This window comes from Melanostigma gelatinosum (assembly GCF_949748355.1).
Source record: "Melanostigma gelatinosum genome assembly, chromosome: 17".
Classification (NCBI taxonomy): Eukaryota; Metazoa; Chordata; class Actinopteri; order Perciformes; family Zoarcidae; genus Melanostigma; species Melanostigma gelatinosum.
Window position 1 is genome coordinate 7,651,869 of NC_136650.1, and position 24,153 is coordinate 7,676,021.

At 41.0% G+C, this 24,153-nt stretch overlaps 4 protein-coding genes across 4 annotated transcripts in view; 3 read left to right on the forward strand and 1 right to left on the reverse strand.

Annotated features, from left to right (window-relative positions):
* The first annotated feature begins 920 nt into the window (after nucleotides 1-920).
* aard (alanine and arginine rich domain containing protein) lies at nucleotides 921-3,208 on the forward strand. Its single transcript, XM_079288039.1, has 2 exons — nucleotides 921-1,311; nucleotides 1,521-3,208. The coding sequence occupies exons 1-2, from the start codon at nucleotides 1,087-1,089 to the stop codon at nucleotides 1,641-1,643; spliced, it is 348 nt and encodes a 115-aa protein (XP_079144165.1). The 5' UTR covers nucleotides 921-1,086; the 3' UTR covers nucleotides 1,644-3,208.
* A 772-nt stretch (nucleotides 3,209-3,980) lies between these two features.
* Nucleotides 3,981-8,775, reverse strand: LOC306790922 (uncharacterized protein; the record flags this gene model as incomplete). The annotated part of the gene is made up of 2 exons (XM_079287471.1): nucleotides 3,981-4,920; nucleotides 8,596-8,775. 2 exons carry the CDS (start codon nucleotides 8,773-8,775, stop codon nucleotides 4,624-4,626), a joined length of 477 nt encoding a protein of 158 aa, XP_079143597.1. The 3' UTR covers nucleotides 3,981-4,623.
* Nucleotides 8,776-12,160: 3,385 nt separating this feature from the next.
* Nucleotides 12,161-19,296, forward strand: slc30a8 (solute carrier family 30 member 8; the record flags this gene model as incomplete). The annotated part of the gene is made up of 9 exons (XM_079288022.1): nucleotides 12,161-12,234; nucleotides 13,701-13,867; nucleotides 14,873-15,019; nucleotides 15,820-15,973; nucleotides 16,176-16,327; nucleotides 17,231-17,343; nucleotides 18,302-18,407; nucleotides 18,489-18,623; nucleotides 19,151-19,296. 9 exons carry the CDS (start codon nucleotides 12,161-12,163, stop codon nucleotides 19,294-19,296), a joined length of 1,194 nt encoding a protein of 397 aa, XP_079144148.1.
* Nucleotides 19,297-23,313: 4,017 nt separating this feature from the next.
* med30 (mediator complex subunit 30) overlaps nucleotides 23,314-24,153 on the forward strand; it is a 35,637-nt gene continuing 34,797 nt past the window's right edge. The window contains exon 1 of the mRNA XM_079288514.1: nucleotides 23,314-23,398. The gene's annotated coding sequence lies outside the window, so the exon portion shown is untranslated. The remainder of the gene's footprint in view (nucleotides 23,399-24,153) is intronic.

The following is a 24,153-nucleotide window of genomic DNA, read 5'->3' on the forward strand; positions in this document are numbered from 1 at the left end:
CATACACACGTACACTAACACACACACACACACACACACACACACTTCTCTTTGTTTCCTATGACATAGCACTTTAAAAGAGCAAAACAATACCTCACAGTGAAGCATCACTTTGGGGGGAAAAAGAAAAAACTGTGTGTGATGTCCCCTCCAAATGTGCCCACTCATTCTTCACAGCCAGGCCCATAAGTCAGGGAGGAATATACACGAGAACTCTGTCTCATCTCTGAACAGAAGTCAGGGGGGGGGGGAGGAACTGCTCACAGTTGCCAAAACCCATCCCACAAACCCCACAGGGAGCGGACTTAACTTCCTGGCACAAAGAGCCTGGTTATATTTCACCGTAGGATGGCCTTTGTGCCTCTGAATCGGCTAACACTGAGGCTGTGTCTCCTACCTCGTCCAACCTGTCCGTCTCCTAAGCTGACAAGCAGGTCTCATTTAGGGAGAAGCCCTGAAAAAGTCCTCTGGGGGTTTGATGGATTTTGTGTGTACATGCAGGCGCACACACACACACACACACACACAGGTTTACACATGGGCACTTTGTCCAAATGAGAGCTCACTCACAACACATTTCTCACACTAGAATTGTATGGGGGCGGGATAGACTGGGAAAAAAAGAGAGAAAAGGGGGGTGAAAGAGGGGGAGGGTGTAGTGGTGGTTGGAGGTGGGGGGGGGGGTCTTTTCACTTCTTTTTGGAGGCAACAATAGTCTTTGTCCGAGTTCTTCAACCATTCTTATTAGGGTTACCCAAAGGAGGAGGAGGAGGAGGAGGAGGAGATGGGGCATGGAGGCGCAGGGCAGTTTCTCCATAGTAACAATGACAAAACAAGCCAGTTCAACACCAGGCAGGCAAAAGGGATGATTGCAGCTGCTGAACAGAAGTACACGGACTTGTGCTGCGGAGTCCTGTTCACATAAGGAAAGGAGGAAGACCAGTCCGGAGAGGAGGAAAGTGGAGTGCAAGATTTCCCAGAGTTTTTTGAGAAAGTGTATACCAGCCTGTCAGAGAAAGTGCTGGGAGGCAACACGTGAGACGGGAACACACTTATACTGCACCTGCACCTTCGTACCCTCCCAGCATGGACCGAGACAGTCACAGCGAGGACACTTTGTCCACCATGGTTCTGGAGAACATTAAAAACAAACTGATTCATGCCTTCAGGGCGACCGGAGAGTCCAGAGGAAACCCACAAGGCTCTGGCTCGGCTGTCAGACCAGTCAGCATCGGCAGGAGTCACCAAGCCAACGAAGAGCTGCGGAGGGCGCAGATAGACGGAGCGATAACCTGGCTGAGGTCCGAACTGGTGAGTTCTCTCACACATTTGACGTATTGTGCTGGTTGGCAACAGGTGTCGTGTCCAGAAATGTCTCCGATTGATCTGGTGATGGTGTCAGTTCATAAATGTAGAGACAATTTGGAGGAAAGACCCAACACATTTTGTGTCTCGGCATCTAAACGTATACATCATAGCTTCAAACATGCTGATTCAGTTCTTTCATTGTTGTCTTGCAGCTGGAGATGCGCTCGCAGGACCTCCAGCTGGCTCAGACACTGCTGGGGCTCAACACAGAGATCCAAAGACTGAGGAGGGAGAGTTTCGGAGGTTTGGAAGTAGAAGGGGACGATCAGCAGTAACCTGGCCCCAGCAAGAGAGCTTCTTCTCTGGGTGGAGAAGACCTAAGAGTGACTAAAGGTGGAAAAATGCCTTGGAACCAATGGCAGGCAAGGAAATGGTTGTAATGCAACTGAGCAGCAAAAATGAAATGCATTTGCTTGCGATAGTTGGTAAAAAATGTGTCATGGTAAAAATAGACACCAGTTGCACGTAAAGTGAGAGTATAGGACAAAATGTGCCTTCTGTTCTGTGATGCTGGCATTGTTAATATTAGATGTTTTGTACTTATAGAGAGTTGTACTAAAGAAACCTTTTTGTACACATTTTGTTACTCTAGGTCACAAAACAAGGCATTATGAATGTAAAAATGAAAAACACTTTCGTCCCATTGTTTTGTGATTTGACAAAAAAATAAAAATTGCACCATGAGTGGTTTCATATCTTTATTGTGCTGGAATACTGCACGGCATACGGTACAGTATCTGTTTAACATCTAGAAGTTCAGGAATGTTAAAACCCACAAACCAAGCCAGAAATCTAGGTGTAGTTATGGATTCAGACCTCAACCTGAACAGCCATATCAAGACAATTACAAAATCAGCCTACTATCACCTGAAGAATATATCAAGGATTAGAGGACTTATGTCTCAACAGGATTTGTAAAAACTTGTCCACGCATTTATCTTCAGCAGACTGGACTACTGTAACGGTGTGTTTACAGGTCTCTGTAAAAAGTCCGTCAGAAAGCTGCAGCTGATTCAGAACGCTGCAGCTCGAGTCCTCACTAAGACCAGGAGGGTGGATCACATCACTCCAGTTCTGATGTCTTTGCACTGGCTTCCTGTCCAACAAAGAATTGACTTTAAAATCCTGCTGTTGGTTTACAAAGCACTGAATGGTTTGGGACCAAAATACATCTCTGATCTGCTACTACCTTACGAACCATCCCGACCCCTCAGGTCGTCTGGGACCGGTCTACTTTCTGTTCCCAGAGTCAGAACTAAACATGGAGAAGCAGCGTTCAGTTTTTCTGCTCCACATATCTGGAACAAAGTCCCAGAAAGCTGCAGGTCTGCTGAGACCCTCGGCTCATTTAAATCAAGATTGAAGACTTTTCTGTTTGCTGCTGCCTTTAATTGAACCACATTCAATTCATATATTAATCAATTTCCTGCATTTCTGCATTTTACTACTGCATTTTATTTCTTACACTGTTCTTAATTGCTGTTAAATCTCCTTTTCTTTTGCCTTATGTTTTGATGCTTTTAATGGTTTTAAAAGGACTGCACAATATATCGCCATTTCCTCCGGGACCGAGTTCGTGCAAGGCGTACACTATAAAACGCAGATCGGCAGAGATCTTTTCCAGACGTGGTTTGTGTGCGAGTAATTGCAGAATTGCGGCAGTGTATGGTTGATTGCGTGCAGCGTAATGTCTCAGGGAGACATCGATTATTGTTTCAATGTATGTGTTAAATCTCCTTTACTTTTGCCTTTATGCTTTTAATGGTTTCATGTGAAGCACTTTGAATTACCTTGTTGTTGAAATGTGCTGTACAAATAAACTTGCCTTGCCTTGCCTATGGTTGTTAACTCCCAAAAAAATTCTAGTTTATTCCTTTCACAAATACCTTCTATACACAAACAATCTGACACCAGTTCTCTTTTAAAACATAGATTTACATATTGGTTCGCTGTACTAGCTTATGTATCCTAATAATACTTTCTCAAAGAGATATTCACAAATACATGGAACAATGTCACTGTCAACAAAATGCTTCATCACTGCATGTGGGCAATAACAATGCAATGAACTGCAGGCTGTCCCGCTGCTGCATTTAATCCACTGTGCATGCAGTTACATGTCGTTAAAAGGTCAGCGAGCTTCCAGCACTTACACACTCATAAAATCAATACATATAAACCCGCAAATTCATAACTCAACATCTGTATAGATTCAACTCTGATCTGTATCACCGGCCACTGTTTGTCTATAGAGGACAGGTTTCTCTCACATTCTGACACATATAATTCTAACCAAAGACAGCAAAGATTGCCTTTAGGTCAAAGATTTTGTACTAACTTAAAGGAATAGCTGGGCATTTTAATAAGCTCAATTTTACTTTCTTGCTGAGATTTAGCTGAGAAGATCGATACCACTCTCGACTACCTGTCCATAAAATATGGAGCTGCAGCCACCAGTCGGTTAGCTTTGCTCAGGTTAGCTTAGCATTAAGACTAAATATGGGGGGAAACCGTTTCCCTGGCTCTGTCCCGAGTCAACAAAATCCATCTACTAGCACCTCTAAAGCTGACCAATTTACGCATTCTATCTTATTTGTTTAATCTGTACAAAAACTGAGGTTGACATTCGTACAGAGTCAAGCTAGCTGCTCCCTCTGTTTCCAGTCTTTATGCGAAGCAAAGCTAGCCAAATGCTGGATGCATAACTCTTAGCAGGTTACAAGGTTATTCATTGTCATTATACAAGCAGCAAAATGCAGCATAGTCCCATTCTGCTACGTAAGAAAAACACAAACAAACAAAACTACATTACATGTAAGGTGGAGGATGAATTACGGAGTCTCCCAGCCTGAGGAAAGAAGCTGCTCTTAAATCCGGTGGTACTCCAGCTGCTAGACAGCAGCATGGCGAGTGAGATAGGACTTTAATTTAGACTGGACACAACTGACTTTTTAGGTCTATAATTGTATTTCCAAAAACAGTTCATAGCTTTCTGTCAGAAATGTATGTGTTTTACTTCACAATGTCATATTTTAGTTATGAAAACAGAATCAACAAGCCAAAGAAGCCGTTAGAGTGACATATATCGCTTTCCTCTTCCTTTCCTCAACTTCTCTCTCGAAAAACTAAATACAGGGAGGGGGGAGGTTTATGGTGGGAAACTGCAAATATCTATCTCGCTCCACCTTGTCGACTGCCTTCGAGGATATGAGGAAGTTGAGGAGAGAGTTGAAGTTCTTCTAATAGTTTGCATTTTCATGGCACAGAGCTCCTCCGGTTGAAGGACCTCTTCGATAAAACCTTTGCGTAAAGGGTTGGAGTCGTCTTCAGGCAGGAAACGGAGAAGCCCACCTCCCCTGAGCCGAAGTAGACGCTGCCACTTCCTCTTTCGCTCTCAGAGTCCCAATAGCTGCCCTCCCCTTCCTCCTCTCCCTCCTCGTCTGTTTCTTCCTCTTGCTCCTCCTCAGACAACTCCTGCTTGAGCTCCTGGATGCCGGAGTGAAGCTCCATCAGCTGCCGGATCAGAGCTTGGTCCTGGGAACGCATCTCCATCTACACATCGGGAAAAAACAAAAGCATGTTTCGTTTTTTCTTTTATGCAGTTTAGATATGTTGACTGCTGGACAGAGAGGAAAACAAACAGGCCCAAATATCATTTGATAAAGGAAAGAAATCATCAGTAAAGAACTCTTAAAGAAACTTCACAGTTTCTGCCTTTTCCTGATCAAGCTGAGCGGGTTAATGCTCAGTGTGACACCACAGCCATTTCATTCCAGCGTTGCCTTCTTTCAAATGCAAATGTCATTCTATTTCTTCCCTTTTTTTTCTTGAGAGGCTGTCTAATTGCCGGGCATTGTAGAATAAGATATTCAGAATTCCACCAACTTCAGAGTCCAAGTTTGTCGTAAGGAGTGAGGAATGTCCCAAACAAAAAAATAAGAACCCCCTGGAGCCGATCTGCATTTCTTTTCTTTGTTAATTACAGCACCAGGTTGAGACCGGACTCCGACTGAAAGATGCCTTTGTCGAGGAGCAAAGAGAGAAGACATGGGAACTTTTTTTTTTTCCGCCAGCCCTTTTCAAATAATGTGCTGGACACTGTGTATGTGTGTGGTGTGTCTGCATCGGCTCCTTCTTTTCTGTTCCACTGCACACCACACTGAGCAAAATGTCTAAATCAGGAGGTTTGTATGTGGATAACACATTCCATCTTTCTTGCTCTGACAAAATGTCTTTCTCGAAAGGAAAACATGGACACAGAACCTTGTGATTTGATTCGAGGGGATGGATAGAGGTTATCTCTAACTGGGCTCAAACACGGCCCCAGTCTAATCACATTGTGAACACCAGACAGAGAAGTTGGATCTTTCACACAAGTGACCGAATCCTTTTTGGTGTGTCTTTTAAAAATAAGACCAAAAAAAGTATCTCTGGAAAGAATACTTTTGCTTTCACTTCTGGATGATTAAGTAGAACAAAATAAAACAATTATTACCAATTGAGATGATTTGTTATTTTGAGATGATGTTATTCCCACACAGTCAAACGAGGCAATGATTCAGGCTTGAAAAAAAAAGGATAAAGATATTTTATTTTTTTCCCGGCATGGATATGCAAAAAAGACTTGATAGAAATGGGGCTGTGCGGCCTCATTTTTATTGGCAGAACTGATAAACCTGTCTCAATTTACAAGAGCTTGTGGCTTTAGTCTTCAGTGCTCACAAACAAAAAACATTTGCAGATGGAGATCACGTGATGTGATCAAAAGAAGTCCAGAACAGCTACTTTATGAACCTTAAGGTGCTATATTTGGCCAACGACTGTTTCCACAGTCAAGAATTAACTTTGAAGCTCTAGTTTTGAGCCAGCATGGACATTAAAATGCTCAGAAAAACTGTACATTTGTACAGTTATGTTTCCTTTGTGACTCCGGCTGCAGGTGAAGATCATGTGATATGATTCGAAAGCTTGAGAACAGCTATACTAAATGGACCTTGAGCTTCATCCTGGATGTTAAAGGTCTAAATGAGGGGTCTTCAACGTTTTCAGGCCAAGGACCCCCAAACTGATAGAGCAGGGACCCCCCGACTACATATGTTGGATAAAATTGTGTTTTATATTAAATGGGCCGAGTACCGTGAATACCTCTTTATTGTGCATTCAATACTAAGCTATTCAAATAATACACAGGTTCATATATTCATGTTTTTATTTTAAACATGTGTAAGGTACAGTGAGTAGGGAGGCCGTGCCACTGCCATTTAGAAACAGACCTCGTCAGCTGATACCAATGCCAACATCAACATTGTCTGTTAATTGCATGATAATCATGCATACAAGCTATTCAAATTGATGTTTTCCTTTTATACATAAATGTGGAAACGAAAAATGAGTGATGGCCTATTAGTGCCACTGCCATGCATAAAGATACCTGTTATCTTGCATACAATACTGAACCATTAAAATAATGAACAGATTCAAGTTTAGAGAAAAAAAATATATATTTTTAAATTGTCTCATCAACCAAAAAATTTGCGGACCCCCTGTTGAAGACCTCTGGTCTAAATGATTGCCTTACTAACATAATAACCGACAAGAAACACTATTTCAATAAGCTCTGGGTCGTTGTCATGTAGAGAATCCTAAACAGTCCTTTAAGATGAGTCAAATTCAGGTGTTGTCATTCATTGCTGTTACACAGCAGGGTCTGATTTAACCAAGCAGAAGGCCTCTGCTTTTTACTGGCTGTGTAGTCGGGCTCCTGCTCAGACACGTGGTGTCTCCTCTGTGAGCTGAGGGCACTCGGTTACCATGACGAGCTGTCTGGGCCAATGCACTAAATGCCAAGTGATATATTAGGCCGTGACAATGGGCCTTACACAGTCGCTCACAGAGGTGCAAACAGACACACACACACTTGGACACATGACCTCACACACACACACACACACACACACACACACACACACACACACACACACACACACACACACACACACACAGCCTCTTTAAAACGGGTTGACATTGTAACAACATGACCTACATGCATCTCAGGAACAAAAGGGCAATAACTTCCCACACAAAAGCATAGGGAAGGATCCAGGAGGTCATTTTGTTGTCGTGACGGATGGCTGGACCTTTGACCAAAACCACAGTGTAAAAAAAAAACTCTGTGCAAGTAAAAAAACGACGATTCGTAACTCTTGTTGCCTGCAGCTACATTTGACAACTTTGAGATAATTCTACATGCTAAAACCCAGCATAACATTTGCACAAGTAGAGAAAAGCTGACTCGCTAATGTTATGCTGAAAAGTTACTGAAAAGTTATGCGTCTATCAGTGCGACTCCCCCTATACCCTCACCATGCAGTGAACGACGTTAACATCGACTTAATGGCCTGACTACAAGGGCCTTTAGTGCGCAGCAATATCAAGCTGAAGTTTGCTAACATCAGCTAGAATTAGCCACCTTTAACTTTTTTGTATCTCATGTTCACAACGTGGTTATTTTAAAGCATAGACTCTCTGGTTCCTTCTTATCCGTCTACATACGTGAAAAAATCGAAATCAATATAAACTGCGGTTTTCAACAGATGTTGGTCCCCAAGGTTAGAACAGAACTTTGCAAAAAAAGCTTTTATATCCGTTGCCTCAGAGCTTATTACTATGGGGGACTTGAAGTCCACTTGGTCAGTGTGATTGCTTTTAAATTTTCACTGAAATTGTTTTAAAACTGACTTGTTTTAAGCGTTATAACAATTGTCTTTATTGCATATAAACTGGATATTTTAACCTATTCACTTGAATTTGTCTGTTTGTATTTTCCTCTGTTTATTGTTGTAACAATGTTCATGATGGCATCTTGGCCGCAGGTCACTGTTGAAAAAGAGATTTTTATCTTTCCAGTTTTGTTAGGACTTTATCATTCTTACATGCACAACTCCAACATGACCTGTGTGGGTATGCAGGGGCTTTGATCTCGAACAATGACTCATACCTGCATCATATTTCTTAATCTAATCAAATATCTTGTACGTAAAATCAAAATACAATTGCTGTTTAATACATGTGGTGACATAGAAAGTACACATTCTAGGTATCTAAGTATAAAGTAGCATAAATACTTCTCAGATACACTTCAAAAGTTGTCCAGTACTTGAGTACATTTACAACTGAAAATAGACTTCATGTAAGAAGAGTGAGACTTCACCAGAGCTCCAATCTTACCAGTTCCCTTCGCAGCCATGCCAGCGCGCTCTCTATGTCCAGTTTTCTGCCTTCCTCTCCAGCTGTGCACCCGGTCCTGCTCCGAGGATCCCTGCGTGCACTCTGTCCCGCCGGTTTGCAGTCGTCAAAGGTGGAGGTCTTGCAGGAGAAGTCCCGCAGTCTGTTCAAGACCACTTCCATCATGTCAGGTCAGCGATCTCGTTCTGGACCCTCGGCTATGCCCTGTATGTTCTCGGCTGCAGAGCAGATGCAGCCTCGTCTGGTCTCTCTTTCTCTTCTGGATCCCTCGCAGTTCTGATGACTTATGAGGGACTCACACTCCCCCCCCCCCCCCCCCCCCCCCCCCCCTTCGCTTAGCAGTGTGGAGTTTGAATGTTGACGGAGCAGGTCTGACGTCAGTGCATTGTCCAGATGCCTGACCTGGAGTTGTTTACCACTTTTTACACACGCACACACACACACACACACGCACACACACACACACACACACGGTTCATTAGGATGGAGAGGAGGCGGACGGTTGTCGTCTGTCTTTAAAAATACTTGCAATGGGTCTGGTCTGTTGTTTTTTGTGTGTTTGAAGAGGATGCAGGGAGGACAGGATGTGCACACACACACACACACACACAGGGCTTTAGTGTATAGGGCCCTCGTGATCTGGTGAGTGGCTCGTTGCAGGGTCAGGAGCTTAAGAACAGTGTGAACAGCCATGTGTAACTAACCCCTTCTTGTGCCATTTTACCCTCACTCTGCAGCCCCTAGCAACACCATCTATTCACACACACACACACGCACACACACACACACACACACACGCACGCACGCACACACACACACACACACACACACACACACACACACACACACACACACACACACACACACACACACACACACACACACACACACACACACGCCTTGGCAAACCAAATAAAGGACCACTTTGTGGACTCCACAGACGGTATCGACCGAAATAGCCACATTGACACTATTTTTAGAGTCGAAACTGACTCCTCTTTTAGATCTCTTCAAGAAAACCAACGTCACTTTCAAAAGGAATAAAAAACAAGCTGCCTTTTAGTCTCATTGTGCAAATTGTGTCATGTTCTTAATGCGGCCTCCAAAGACACTGAAGAATCTTGTATGAGCTGTGACGTCAACAGTTGCTTCATGAATGAGTATAATTGACAATTATGTTAAATGCCTTTTTGTTCACCTTTTATTCTTTGTTTGTATCACTATTGATATTACATGAAATGCTAGACTGTGTGTTTAGGGATGGGACAGGGAATCATCCTCATCCACCTGAGGTATCACAAGTATTTTCTATCAAGTAAAAACCAAATGACACAACAAATACATTTTGACAATAATGTCTTTGTCAAAGTTTTCCCCCACTTTTCTTTCCTGCTGTCGGTGGACAACTTCATATTTAATCTCATACACAAAACACAGCACGGGTTGCTGGTGTGATCGTGACAGTTTTGGAAGAAGTACTCAGATCGTTTTACTGAAGTACAAATAGCAATACCACAGAAATACTCCTGCACTCAAAATTCCACCTAAGTTAAAGTACAAAAGTATTGGCATCAAAATATACTTAAAGTACCAAAAGTAAAAGTACTCACTGCGCAGAGTGGCCCATTTCAATATTTTGATTATTGGATTGTTATTATTATTGATGGATGTGTTCATCACTTGAATATCGCAGCTGGTAAAGGTGCTTATTTTTAGTTTCTTAAAGTACTGCTGGATAGCTTGTGAATTGATCAGAACAAATAATCTTAATCTACAACAATACATCATCATCATTTGTTTGTTAGTAATATTCTGTTTTATGTATTGATGTGAATAGGCAAAGTAACTAGTGACTAAAATATATGCAGTGGCGTGAAAAGTACGATTTTGTCCTGTGAAATGTCGTGAAAATTGAGACACTCAAGTAAAGTACAAGAACTACAGAATTGTCCTCACTTGATATGTACTTATAGCAACATTCCACCACTGGATGGAGGAGACGATACCAGAGTTATAGAGAAATATTTTGGTCCAAAAACAACCACTCAAATGTACAAATAGAAATATATGAATGAGAAATAATCTCGATAACACAATAATCATCATTATTAACATCCTGGGTTTTAAAAGCCTTCACCCTTCTCATGACTGGCTCTTTGTCGACACCATGTGGTGTATTTTAGGAGGCAAACATTAACAACTGGTGGTTTTCTTTCACGGCTGCAGAGATTACCAATCCGTACAGTGTACAGGATACGTGTTTATTCTTATTTGCGGGTTTTTATACAGCCGATAAGCTTGGGAAACATTACAATGACTTAATTGTAAGACTGTTTTGCAACTTTGCTTTAAAACCTTGATGTGAGACCGAGAGCATCATCTCAACACTGCTGCTATGGTTCTTTAAAATGAAATGACAAAACGTTGATGAACAAAACGTCTCCTCCAGACGTGTCATCAAAACATAGAAATGATATACTGCTTTGAAAAACAATATGCGTTTTATGTTATTTTCTATAAAAAATAAGTTTAATTTCCAAGAAAATAAAGTCAACAATCTAATAATACCATTTAAAAAGTGAAACAGTTGGACACAAGATGTCTCCGACTTCAACGAAAAGTTACAAAAAAGTTTGTTCACACACATTTCTGAGTGAAGGTGGACTTTAATGGCTGCATCAATCAAGGAGTCCAACATAAAAACGCCTTTTCTACTCCACGTGATCAAAACGTGTATCCTAAATTCCCAAAAGACAACTTTAGACATGGGAGCAGTTGTTTCACAGCTTTAGGCAAACTTCTCGATTCAAAAAAACAAACTAACGGCATTGACCAGAGATGAGGAAGCCTGGATGGAGACACGCGCGCGGCCCTTAGTTTGATTGCACAATCGTAGAGTGGCGGCTGCTCAAGGAGGGTGGGCGGGACCAGAGGGTGGGCGGGACCAGAATGAGTTGTAGCCGGCTGAACAACCAAACATCCCCCACCCCCCCCCTGATTGAGATGATGAGTGCACACTCGAATTTTTACTTAAAAGCTGAATTTATCGTTCACTTTTAGCGCCACATATAAGAGAACATGACATTGCTGGCTTTTAGATGTATCTCGTTGGGGTAAACACATACAAACCAGCCTTTATAGAGAGTGGGTGTCTTTTATTGAACTTTAACATCTCGACTTTTAATCACCGAAGGCTCTTTTTCGTCTCGAAGCGCTCTGCAGGCGGTGCTGTATTTGCACACGGTGCGTGACCCCAGTCGCGATCACATGGCTGTCCGCATCTCGTGTGTTTGGACCCCGGCCAGTCGTTCAGGATATCGGAGCTGCTCGTGAGCGTTCATCGAGAGGAGACAACGCAACTTTAAAGAGCACCTCGACAAGAAATAGATATTACGTTTAGATGAACACAACTGCAGCTTTTCTTAGACGTATTTTTAAGTCACTTTTGATTTGGACTTTCTTTTTTTTTTTTTGGAGCATGTTTTTATTTTAGTCTCGTCACTTTTGAGGGATTTCTTTAAATTAGTTGTTCTCCAAGAAGCCAATCATGTTCAAAAAGAAGAATCCCGAAAGACTGGGACTGGTGTCAGACTTGAAGAACTCGTACACCGGTTTGGCAAGGTAAACTTTTATTCTTTCATTTGCACTAAATTGGAATAAAATTGTCCGTTGGCCAATGCTTTCTTATATTGGCTGTGCGTTCATCTGAAACTGTTCAGTGAGTTTTAGCGACACAGATCTCATAGAAAGTGTATCACGCTTTTGTCGAAAATTAAAAAAAATAAATAAAAAATGCTGTCGGCCTACATGCAGTTGTGCTGTTGGCACTGTCTTTGCCCACGTTCCCTTGTTGATGAACTCTGTGTGGTATTTGTTATAAATACTTGTTGTCACATAGATGTTATGGGAAGCTGTACGTGGGGGGACTTAGGACCCCTGGACTGTGGGGGTAACGTTAATGTACCGGAGCAGCTTGGAATAAAGAGTTGAGTTAAGAGCAGTCTGTTCTCACGTTTATTTCTAAACACGACACTCTGCTACTTTTTTTTTTTTTTGTTGGTTTTTACACACGGGCCCAGTCTGCTGGTCTGAGAAGCAGTGCGCAAAACAGTCACTGGCGCAAAAGTGGACTTCTTGCATCCCTGATGGAAATGGGCGGTGCACTGAAGCTTATCACCTCTATTCCCTGTGGTATTGATTTTAAGTAATATTTAAATATCGTAACAGGATGTTTTGTCCCTCAACAGAAATAAAGGATGATCCTAACAATTACTTCATTATTAGATAAACCCAGTTTATCTGCTAATTTTCTCAGGTTGCATTCAGCTGATCATGAAGGTGGTTCTTGTTGGTGCTGCTGGTGAATAGCACACTGATTTCACTTTGGCTGAGCATTTCAAATAGTTTCCTCAGTGCTGTTTAAACTAAGTAGACTAATTTTAATGTTGTTTGAGTAAAACAAACCTATGCCATCTCAGTCTATATGAGCACACCACATATTTTTAATTTACAGCAGAACTAGCTTCCCTATCTTCCTCCATCTTAACAGAGCCCAGTCCCTTACGAGAGGACATTAGGCAAACCTGTTGGCACTTCCCTTGATTGAGCAGCTGATCCACCACAACATCCCAAACACAACAGAAACAACAAACTCTATGAACTCCCAAAAACAAAGGAACTAGACATGCTTATATCATTTGTACACCTTAATGGAAAAAGTGTCAAATAAACTGAAACATTGGACTGAAATGAATATTTAAGCAGACATAAAAACAGTTAATGTTGGAACAGGGCCGAGTGAAAAGGAGAGCGACCGTGTTTTCACAACATGACTGGGTTAAACATAACTGGACGAACATAAAGAGGAGCAGAATTCATATTTATCGCCAACAAATTTGACAATCGATAAACTCATTCATAAAACAATAATGCAAAACATTCTCTTGTTCTGCTTGTTTTTTATCATAGGAAATTTAATGAATTTGGATTTTGTTGCGCTCTAAACTAATGTTAAAGAGCCACATTCACAGAAGTTCTCTTCTGTTTGTTCTGATTTTTTATTTTTTATTTTTTAATGTACGTTCCAGTGTGCCCAACCAGACGGCCTTCCAGGTAGACTCCACTGGTGGCATCAAGCATTGCCACGACAACAGCCACGCGGAGGAGGATCGTGACCGAGAGAAGAAAGTGGCCAGGAGGAGGTTGTACGTGGTCTCTGTCATCTGCCTGCTTTTCATGGTTGGTGAAATCGTCGGTGAGTCCTTCTGCTCGTCTCGCTTTTCTGCCGTGTCAATCGCGTTGGTGTAAAAACTGGATTTAGAGCTTCAGCTGCAGGACATGCAACACTTTTATCCAACTGTGATGACGTGGCAATAAAGTATTGAATTAGATTGAGTTTAATCAGGTGTTTAACTTTTTCTGTTTTTACGGCTTGGTTACACCAACAAGGATTCTTTTTTTTAAACTCTCTTTAATCACAGTTTAACAATAAATCATGATGCACTAAACTGTAACACCATCTTAAAAGTAGGTCTGATTGCATTTAAACCTCTCTTTAAACGTGAGCTTAGTTTTTACTCTCACCCTGGATACAATTCAATTATTTTGCACCAAAACTTTAATCTCCAACTTAAAATGTGATCCAGTATTGCCTTTAAATTTACGCTTGAGGAGGGTTGACGTTTAAACTGGCTGACGTTTTTGTAATGCTTAAGGCAAAACGATCAAGTTTTGCTCAACTCAACAAGAACTATTTAAGATTAAATGTAAAGATGTTTCACTCAGTCACATCTCACTAATTTGCCTTTTCCTTTACTCTTGAATGTTTAGTATTTTCCTTCGTCTCCTGTCACTTCCCCTGCTTATCTGCTCTTCCATATACTTCTTTATTTCTTCCAAAGTTGGGCTCAGCCGTTCACAGTTCCTCGATTATGGATCCTATAACTATCAAGTTCAAGTTGTGAAATTTGGACATTCATGTTCGCCTCGTGAGGAGTTGTAAAAACTTTGGGGGTCCTTTAGCTTTCCATATAGCGCTAAGATTTGTGCAATTTTTGGTTTATTTAATTCAACCAACGTTAATTCAATTGTTAAATACTTGTGGCTTATTCAGGTCAAACTGTCCTGTCTCTCTTTGGTTCTGTTTTTATTTTTTTTTTTTAATTTTTTTTTTTTTTACCTCCCACACTAGTATCAATCAAGCATTTCAGCAGTGCAATAGCCTGACATTAATATTGATTGATTGCCTGTCCTTCTGAAGGTGGGTATTTAGCAGGCAGTCTTGCGGTGATGACAGATGCTGCCCACCTGCTTGCAGACTTCATCAGCTTCCTCGTCAGCCTGTTATCCCTCTGGCTCTCCTCCAGACCTGCCACACACAAGCTCAGCTACGGCTGGCATCGCGCAGGTACGTCGATCCATCCGTCCGTTTCAAATCCACAAACATCCACTTGGACTAAAAGATGAACTGCTTAGAATTTGGTGGTCAAAGGTCACTGTCAAGATTTCATATGCTATTTATGACAATTGCATATCTAACAAGATAAAATGATGAAGTGACAATGTTTTGGACAGACGCGGATGTAAACTGCAAGATGAAACTGCAACATTTCAGTTTGTTTCCCCGTCTGAAATGGCTTTCTGATGGCAAGATTAAAATGATGAAAGTATTCTAAATATATCGTAAAATTATTTAGTTTTTTTGATGGTGGCGGTACACTCACCTGAACGGTGACGTCATTCCGTTATTTTCAGCCAGACCTTAATGTGTAACTTTAAGATAAATTGGAAATATTGACCGTTAATGTTACTGATAAGACACTTATTTTAAACGGTTAACAGCTCGGCAGTACATAGCGCAGCCACTAGCGTCTCCATTTATAAACAAACACAATATTATGGCTATCAGGTTGTCCTATTGCTTAGCCTTAGAGCTGTAATGCATTCACTTTTTCATTGTCAATCAAGTTTTTTTTTGTCCTTCGGTCAAAATCTGACCAGAACATCTGTAATTAGAGCTGGACCGATAAGTAGTCTACCTCTACACTTGAATGGCATGTGTACAGTCTTGTCCCTTCATTTCACTTCAATATTAAGCAATTTTCAAGTTCTTCTTTGTGTTATTTGGAGTTGTTATTATGCAGCTTTCAGCCACGACTCTTGTGATATTTCTCCTGATTTGTTTCCCTCATTTGTTCTCCCCTGCAGAGATTCTGGGTTCTCTGCTGTCAGTTTTCACCATCTGGCTGGTAACAGGAGTGTTGGTTTACCTGGCTGTGGAGCGTCTCATCAACAATGACTTCACCATCGAGGGCACTATCATGCTCATTACCTCTGGTTGTGCTTTGTTGGCTAATATTCTGTGAGTACACACTCTGTTCTCATTTACACTGCTTTTATCAGCGTGCAGTGAGTCTTTGAATATTCCCGATTTAATTAAAGCAGATACAGACAGGAGGGCAAAACCTTATCTACTTTGAGGGAAAACGTCTGTGTTGTGGTATGTTGTACTTGGAGCTGATTAGATTCATACTTTGAAAATATTTCGTTCCTACTCTCAAAAGCATGGCCCTCATCCTTCACCAGTCCGGCCACGGCCACAGCCACGGGGGTCTCGGCTCACACGGCCACAGCCACAAGAAAGGGAACGCGCACAATCAAGTTTTCAACCAGAGAGACGACCAGGCAGACGCCGAGCAAAACAGGGCTGCTAACGGTGAGTTCCTCGTACAAAATCCTATTTGAGAAGAAAGTGACGAAATAAGGAATCATGTTGTCCACGAAACAATGAAATACTAGAAAAAGCCATTTCTGAAGAAATGTCAGTGTGAATGCTGGATGAAAAGCTGACGCTACGCTGAATTGCTGGCTTTAGAATATGAAAAATACCAATAATGTATGAAAGACGTGGAATATCTCAAGGTCTGTTGAAAGGCGGATGCCACGTTAAATTCCCGGCTTTCAAAGTTGAATAATTCCTATTACGGATGTGGACTTTTTCAAGGTCTGTTGAAAAACTGATGTGACACTGAGCTGCTGGCTTAAAAGCCTCTCATCCTGAGCTTCCTCTCATACCCCTGCTTCTCAGACAAAAACCTGTACCAGTGCTGAAATATTTTACCTCAGGATTTGGGACCCCTTGATTAAAACTTAATTTGTGTGTGTTGTGTCAAAAATACAAGACTGGAAGCAGATTCGATAACTGAAACGTATTCTGTCCTCCAGAAAGGTTTTGTGGCAGTTGGTTAAGAGTTCCTGTCACTTTGAGGCTCCTGTAGCCAGATGTGCAAGCCCGCTTGCTAGCGACATTATTTCATTGTACGTATGTGGAACATTTTAAAGATTGAATGGGGTTTCTGTATGAATGAGTAGATGGCAGTTTAAAATGCATCTGAATGGGGAGCATTTTGCACAAAGCATTGAATATATCTGAGTGTGAAAAGTATGAATGACAGAAGTTACATCATTTATGCATTGAGGTGAACGTTTTGAGTGCCAAAAAGGGGGGTTTGGAGTAACAATGAAAATGCTTCCAGCCTTCACACTCATTCATTGTATAATCTCTCAAGCACAGTATTCTGTAGCATAACTGCACTGTTACTGGACTACTGCTTTTCAGGAGGGAGGGCTCTGCAGGACAACGCCAGTGTGCGAGCGGCCTTCGTCCATGTGTTGGGAGATCTTCTCCAGAGCGTCAGCGTGTTTCTCAGCGCCGTCATTATCTTCTTCAAGGTCAGGATTCTCTCTAGGCAGCGTGAAACTTGAACCCATGAGGGGAAGAGGAGTGGAGAGTAGGTGTGAAATGTACAGACATTTACAATTTATTTTAGAAATAATTTAAATGCAATTAATTATTATGTGGTCCTTTTGTTTGTTATTGCAACAGAGTGCAAATCGGCATCGTGCAAAGTTTTCTCAGGTTTTTTAATTTATTTTTGGCAGATTTTATATACAACTATTTCCGTCCCAATAAAGCAATAAGTAATCTAAATAGGCATTTTACTGCGTCACTTGGCCAATGCATTAACTGCCAGAAATAAATGATGATGAAGTAAATTGTCAAAAAGTTTGCGATTCAAGCTTTTTCACCAAGAGATAAAAACACATAAGGAAACGCAGGACAAAATATTAATAAAATATTTAATGTTTCTTTATTTATAAACATCAAAAATGAGACCAAACCTCTTAGAACTTCCCTTAGTAATTATTAGTATTCTACTCTGATTAAAGATGAAACTAAACCAGTTTATTCCTTGGCAATGGGTCATTTATTTTCACATTTCTTGTCAAGTTATTGTCACAGTGCTGAAGGTTTGAAAAAGAATCAAAAAAATATATTGCAGAAGAATATCACCCCTCAATATGCTATTGCTATTATTAATCCACCGCTCTATTTCTCTGGGCTAAAAACACTCCCACCCACCTTAGAGAAATGTTAATGGTGCCGTATTTTCTGGACACAAGCTGTTTTGTTGCTTGCTGTCTGTCTGCAAAATGCTCAAATATTTTCCGTTTCTGTAAAAGTTTGAGCTTCTCTTCCATAAGAAATACTAAATTATTTTGGTCAGTGTCCTGCGTCCCTTGAGCCTCATGACTATTACTGAAAAAAATACTTTAAACTACTTCAGCTTAAACCTTTGATACCTTGGCCAAGATACAATATATTGTCTGTGTGATTTGTTTCTTTCAGCCAGAATATAAGATAGCTGACCCCATCTGCACCTTCCTGTTCTCCATATTTGTATTGTGCACCACCATCACCATCTTGAGGGATATTCTTCTTGTCCTGATGAATGGTGAGGCTAACGACAGTTTTCTAGATTTCTTTCCTCATTGCGCCTCATCATTTCACAAAGCCGTGCATCTTCCTGACTCAGGCACTCCTGCGGGGGTGAAGTACGGTGAGGTGCGGGATGGTCTTCTAGCCGTGAAGGGGGTGAAGGCGGTCCACAACCTTCACATCTGGGCCCTCACCATGAACCAGACTATACTGACTGCACACGTAGCCATAGGTGAGATGAAACGGCCGGAGTCCAACACTTTTACGCATCAATTTATGATGGAAATGTCTTCATTTATGTGAAGGAGAACACTAAGTTCAGGCGTCGGGTGACAAATTCAAATAATAAAAATGATGAGGCAGTAAGGCTCTCAGGCATTTTTTATGCTTTCAAATATCATTCAATATATATGAAAGTAACCAGTAATGCTGTCAGATGAAGGAAGTGGAGTTTTTTTTTTTTTTTACAATATTATTTATATTAGAGTAGAAATAGAAAGTAGCAGAAATACTCAAGTAGAACAAGTATTTCCAAGTTGCACTTAAATGCAGTACTTGAGCAAAAGTACTGAGTTACTTTCCACGACTGGTAACCATATAGTGTATGAGTGAGTATTTCGTCCTCAATGGGGTGCTACTGGGCCTTTGGGCTTTTTTCTCTTTACTACTTGCGTTGGAACCGTTTAAAGGCACACGTATGTTTACACACAGACTAACAAGTTCACTGACATTTGCGTCGTCTTCCTCTCCTTTCCACAGACGAGACGGTGGACGCTCAGACGGTCCTAAGAGAAATGACACAGGCTTGTATCTCCTCCTACAACTTCCACTCTGTTACAATTCAAATGGAGAGACTGGCCGACCTGAAGCCTGGATGTACCCTGTGCGAGGAGCCCAAGATGTAGGAACCTGTAGTTCTTTTTACCTGAGCCCGTCAGAGTAAAATGCTACGCGCCGACTGCTGTAACCACGGCATATGACTGTGCCCGTGTGTTGCTACTCCCAAAGAAATATTTACATTGAATGAAGGGTGAGCTTGTTCATGACTTAAATTATTTCAGAAGAAAGGTTCCCGATCCACACCATTCCCTGTGCGGGAAGTTTTAAATAAAATATTCATATGATTTATTTGCTTTTAAACTGTATTTGTGTTGAAATATAAATCACAATGAACTAAATTCATCATTTTATGGATCAATACAGTTTGTCTAATTAGTTTTTTCGTGAAAACTTGAGCATCAAATACTTGATTCTCTGCATTCTGGTGGTTTTATCAATTTCTTTGTGCAAAGGACTTTGGATAACTAAATTGGATAAATTCAGGCGTGAGCTGACAATTGAAAATATAATGCAGTAAGACTCTCAGGCATTCTGCGTTGTTTTAAAATATTTACTGGTGAATTTCTCATTTGACGTTATCCCTTCTGAGTGAACACGCATTTAGGCATGATTTGCTCTCACGTCCTCTTGTTTGGGGGAAGTAACCTCTTTAAATGTGCATGTGGCACTTATTCACCTCAGTGATGCATTAAATCATTTAAATTAATGTATGAACCCCTGGCTCATAGCCCACATGCCTGTGTCCTCTGAGAAGTTGTAATATTTTATATTATTACAGTAATAGTCATAATAATTTAAGAAAATAAATCTGCCTTTTCCTCTAATCGAGCAAAGGCTTCTGCTGGGGTACCGGTAGTAATCAAATTGTTGAATAATATATTTGATTACATTTGCTAGTGATTCCTTCTGATGGTGGTTGCCTGGGGGTCGGGCGCGTGGGACATTTTGGGCATATCTGTTTCCATCTCTATATTAGAATTGCACACTTAACGTCTACTCACTAGCCTAAATGCACATTTTAACTACTGTGTTCACCTTGTGACCTTTTATGTCAAGCGAAAGTACTGTTTGTTTGAGCATTAAGCTGCTATATCAAGACATGGGATACAGCCGGTTGCACACAATTTGGTACGTTAATATCAAACTATAAATACTTGTATTCAGTGACTATTACACCAGCATTCTCAGAAGTACTGTGTTTATGATGAGAGCATCACATGTATACTGTATGTTGATTAAAGTGTCTCGCCACTGCCTTTTGTGCAGTTTTGAGGGGAAATTAAATATTCAATAAAATATTCCTTTTCAAATACTTATGAGTCTTGCTTTCCAAGTTTGATTTACAATGTCATAAAATCCTATTTGATGAAGCACTGTATCCGTTCAAACCCTCACTGCCTACACCAGCTTTTCTGTTGCTGGGCAACAAGCCCACGGATGGATCCATTGTCTTGAGGGGCATGTGGATCCCTAAAACGGTCCTCCACCTCCCTGACATTAAGACAGTTTGTGTGATTATTGTTTTTAAATGTACCTGGCCGGCAATTTTGACTTGTGATTCACTTGTGAGCCGCTGCTTCTAAAGGGTTATCAAATCTATAGTCAAACATGAACATTTAGATGGAACACATGACTGTACAACTAAAACTGCCTATTTTTAAGGAGACAGACATCAGTTTGACTACTTTAGTCAGGAATCCTGTACTTAGACATTTTTTGGAGGTGTACCGATAAAGATGTGTTCTACCTCTGAATGAGCATGTCATGGGAGGCCAAACCTCATGCATGGTGATTCCTTTGTTTAGTAATGTTTACTGCATGTCAATTCATGTTACTGGCAATTAAGTTAAAAAAGTTCTATACAGGAAGACTAAACGTACGTATTTACTAGATAAGAAATAACAAACAAAAGGTCCTCGGGGACAACTGAGGATCAGACCAACAACCCTCTAACACACAACCTGCTCCACCTCCTAAACCGCCCTCCCACCAACACTGCTTTATCCCGTACCTTCAGCTGTTCTAATCTCACGCAGAAGCGTCCACAGACTTTCAGATGTGAACGTTGCCGTGAGCAGTTGTGGACTTTACATACATGCCGCTGCCTTCAGAGCAGACCATTGTACTCCCTTGTCTCTCCATCTGAATTTAACCCCCGGAGGGACCAGATCAGTGCGCATTCAATGAAAGCATGAGTAATGCACTACGTGGCTAGATAATCTGTTTTAGTCCTGATACCCCCTCAGCTGATAATGATTACACTGTTTGTTTTACAAGGGAGCTTTTTTTGTTGCCTTTTGCTCTCAAACTCTTTTTTTACTGGTTCTCCTCTCTCTGCTTATTTTCCTCTATTCACTACCAATTCATCCTCTCTCTGTCTGCCTCTTGCTGTCTCGCCCTCATGTTCACGGTCCAAGTCCCGGCATCGGTTTAGATGAGGCCGTGCCGTCAGTTTAGAGGTAATCTCTGTTGTAATTATGCAAGAGGCCCTAATAACATGCAGCGTCACATGATGTAGCATACCACATGCTGCGGGATACACACGTAGGAAATCAGATTCATTGCCCTGTGATGAATGAAAGGTCTTTGATTTAGAAGGTTTGAATTCACAGGAATGTTTGGTCTCAGTGAGGTTTGATAACATTAACATGAAAAATCAATACTTTTCCCCCCCATCAGATTGACTTGATGTGATCAATACATTCTCTTGTTTCTCTTTCCCCTTTGATCAGCGACAGATGATCTCAAGTAACTGAGGGCCTGTAGACAGCCTCCTTCTCAGCCCTGCCCCTATGACACACACACACACACACAAAATGAAAGCGCACACAAATGCACACACATTAGCATTTTCCAACCTTTTCCATGATGATGTGTGAATGAACATGGTTATTTATTTGTTGTATTCTTTCTTATAATGTCAAATATATAATTCAGCAAAAGAGCCGGGAAAGCATATTCATCTCACTACGTGCCTATACCACTCACCTTCTCATTACTCTCTTGTCCCAATTAAACACAATAAGAAGACAGGCTGGATCATTACGGAGAAACCCATTTCCAAATGGCATGCCTTAGTTGGTCCGGCTTTATTGCAGAAGGGGATTGGAAAAGTAACACTCAGTCATTCTGGCAAGCTAACCAGCACTCTCTCTGCATTAGGAAGTTTTGGGCAGTCAAGTGAACTTGACACAGGGTTTTACATATTCGTTTTGCATGTTGCAAATAGGGTGTTTTTTCTGAGAAAGAGAATAAGGGAAAGGAAATGACTACAGGTTACTATTACATAAAATGAAGGAATTGAAATCCAGCCCGTGACCCCAAATCTGAATGAATAATGTAAATTCAGTAATAGGCATCATAATGTACTTTTTCAGCCCCACTCAAGCCTGAAGGCAAAGCCTTTCTTTTTTTCAATAAAGTGCTTATTTCCAGTCTCCGTAAGTCAGAGCAGTAATTCTGCTGCACAACAGAGCACATGCTGAGGAGGCAGCCTTTTACAGACTCATGTCTATTTCTGACACCTCTTGTATTTCCAATTGATTTAAATTCTGATCATTCACTAAATAATCCAACCACAGCTGTACAATATAAGTAATACATGGATGAATGGATCCATTGAGGGATTTTATTGAACACAAAGTAGACAACATACGCATTCATGGTTTGAATTTGAATTATACTTAGTCTACTAAAAAAGTTATAATGACCCATGAGAAGCAATCATGTGGTGTAAATTGGCCTGAGGGCTGACGAAGTCAGATGTGTGAGACTTAACTGTAATATAAGAGTAGACCAGCATAGGGCGCTGTTTCCCTTGAATAGCCTGAACACATTTGCAGTGCGCCTTGCTTTACTGTAATGTAGTCATTCATTTCGAAACATTGGGAGAGAGGAGATTCATTCAAAAAGATGAACATGGGTCAAATGTTATCTTAAAGGATTTAACATATGGGTTCGTGTAGGTTATACTGTATTCTTTCGTGAAAATCCCATTAAATAATAATTAAAAAATTACATTTTCAAGTGGCACATCTACTCTATCATTTACCGTAACCAGTCCCGGTGTCAAGACGAATTCTCGCGATAGTTGCTGGAGCTGAAAATCCTAGGAGCAAAGCAGGGAGCATGACATGTCAACAAAACAGATAAATTACCAACACACAGGTAACATTACACGTTGTCTAATGCGCTATTGAATACATCGGTGTTAAGCTTCACATCGTGCCGGAAAAATGAAACGAGACACAGAACGATGAACCGAGAGAAAGCTGTCGTGTGTGGTGTGACTGTCCACTTAGCTTTGGTGTCCTCCACTCCACGTTTACATGGTAGCTAATTAACCCGATATCAGACTGGATGCTTTCGGCTACGGTTTTTGAAGTCCGGGGCAACATCTAACAGACTTGTACTGATGTAAAGGCGCGTTTAACTGCTTCTCAAACCCTGGTATTGAACTTATAGTGAAGGCTAAAGCGTTAGCTCATGGACTTTGTCAGTGTCGGATGTGTTTAGCTAGGCAGCGCCTCGTTTTAGTTAATTTGGGACAGCTGTGCAGCTTTTAGAGAGCTATACTGCGTTAGGTGTATAAATGGTGTGCTTTATTAACCACACCACTGTGCTTACATTACAGTTTATTCATTTTGTAATTGCTGTCTAGCACAAATAGGTATTTTATCTTATGTTTAATAATGTCATATTTTACATCTAAGTCTAACTTCTGCACATTTCTGTCTTCGATTCTCAGTTGTTCTGCTTTGATTTTACTTTTATGCTTATTTGTTTGAGCGTTGTTGGAGTGAGTCTGAGATCGCCAGCGACTGATGTAATTGTTATGAAAAGAACAATAAATGAATTGAACTTGACTGATTATTCAAGCTAAATGTCATCTCAATACCCTTAAACATTGATGTGACGACTCA

Coding starts and splice junctions, on each gene's coding strand:
- aard (XM_079288039.1), top strand. CDS start 1,087: ATGGACCGAGACAGTCACAGCGAGGACACTTTGTCCACCATGGTTCTG. Junction 1,312..1,520: donor CCTGGCTGAGGTCCGAACTG/GTGAGTTCTCTC, acceptor GTTGTCTTGCAG/CTGGAGATGCGCTCGCAGGA.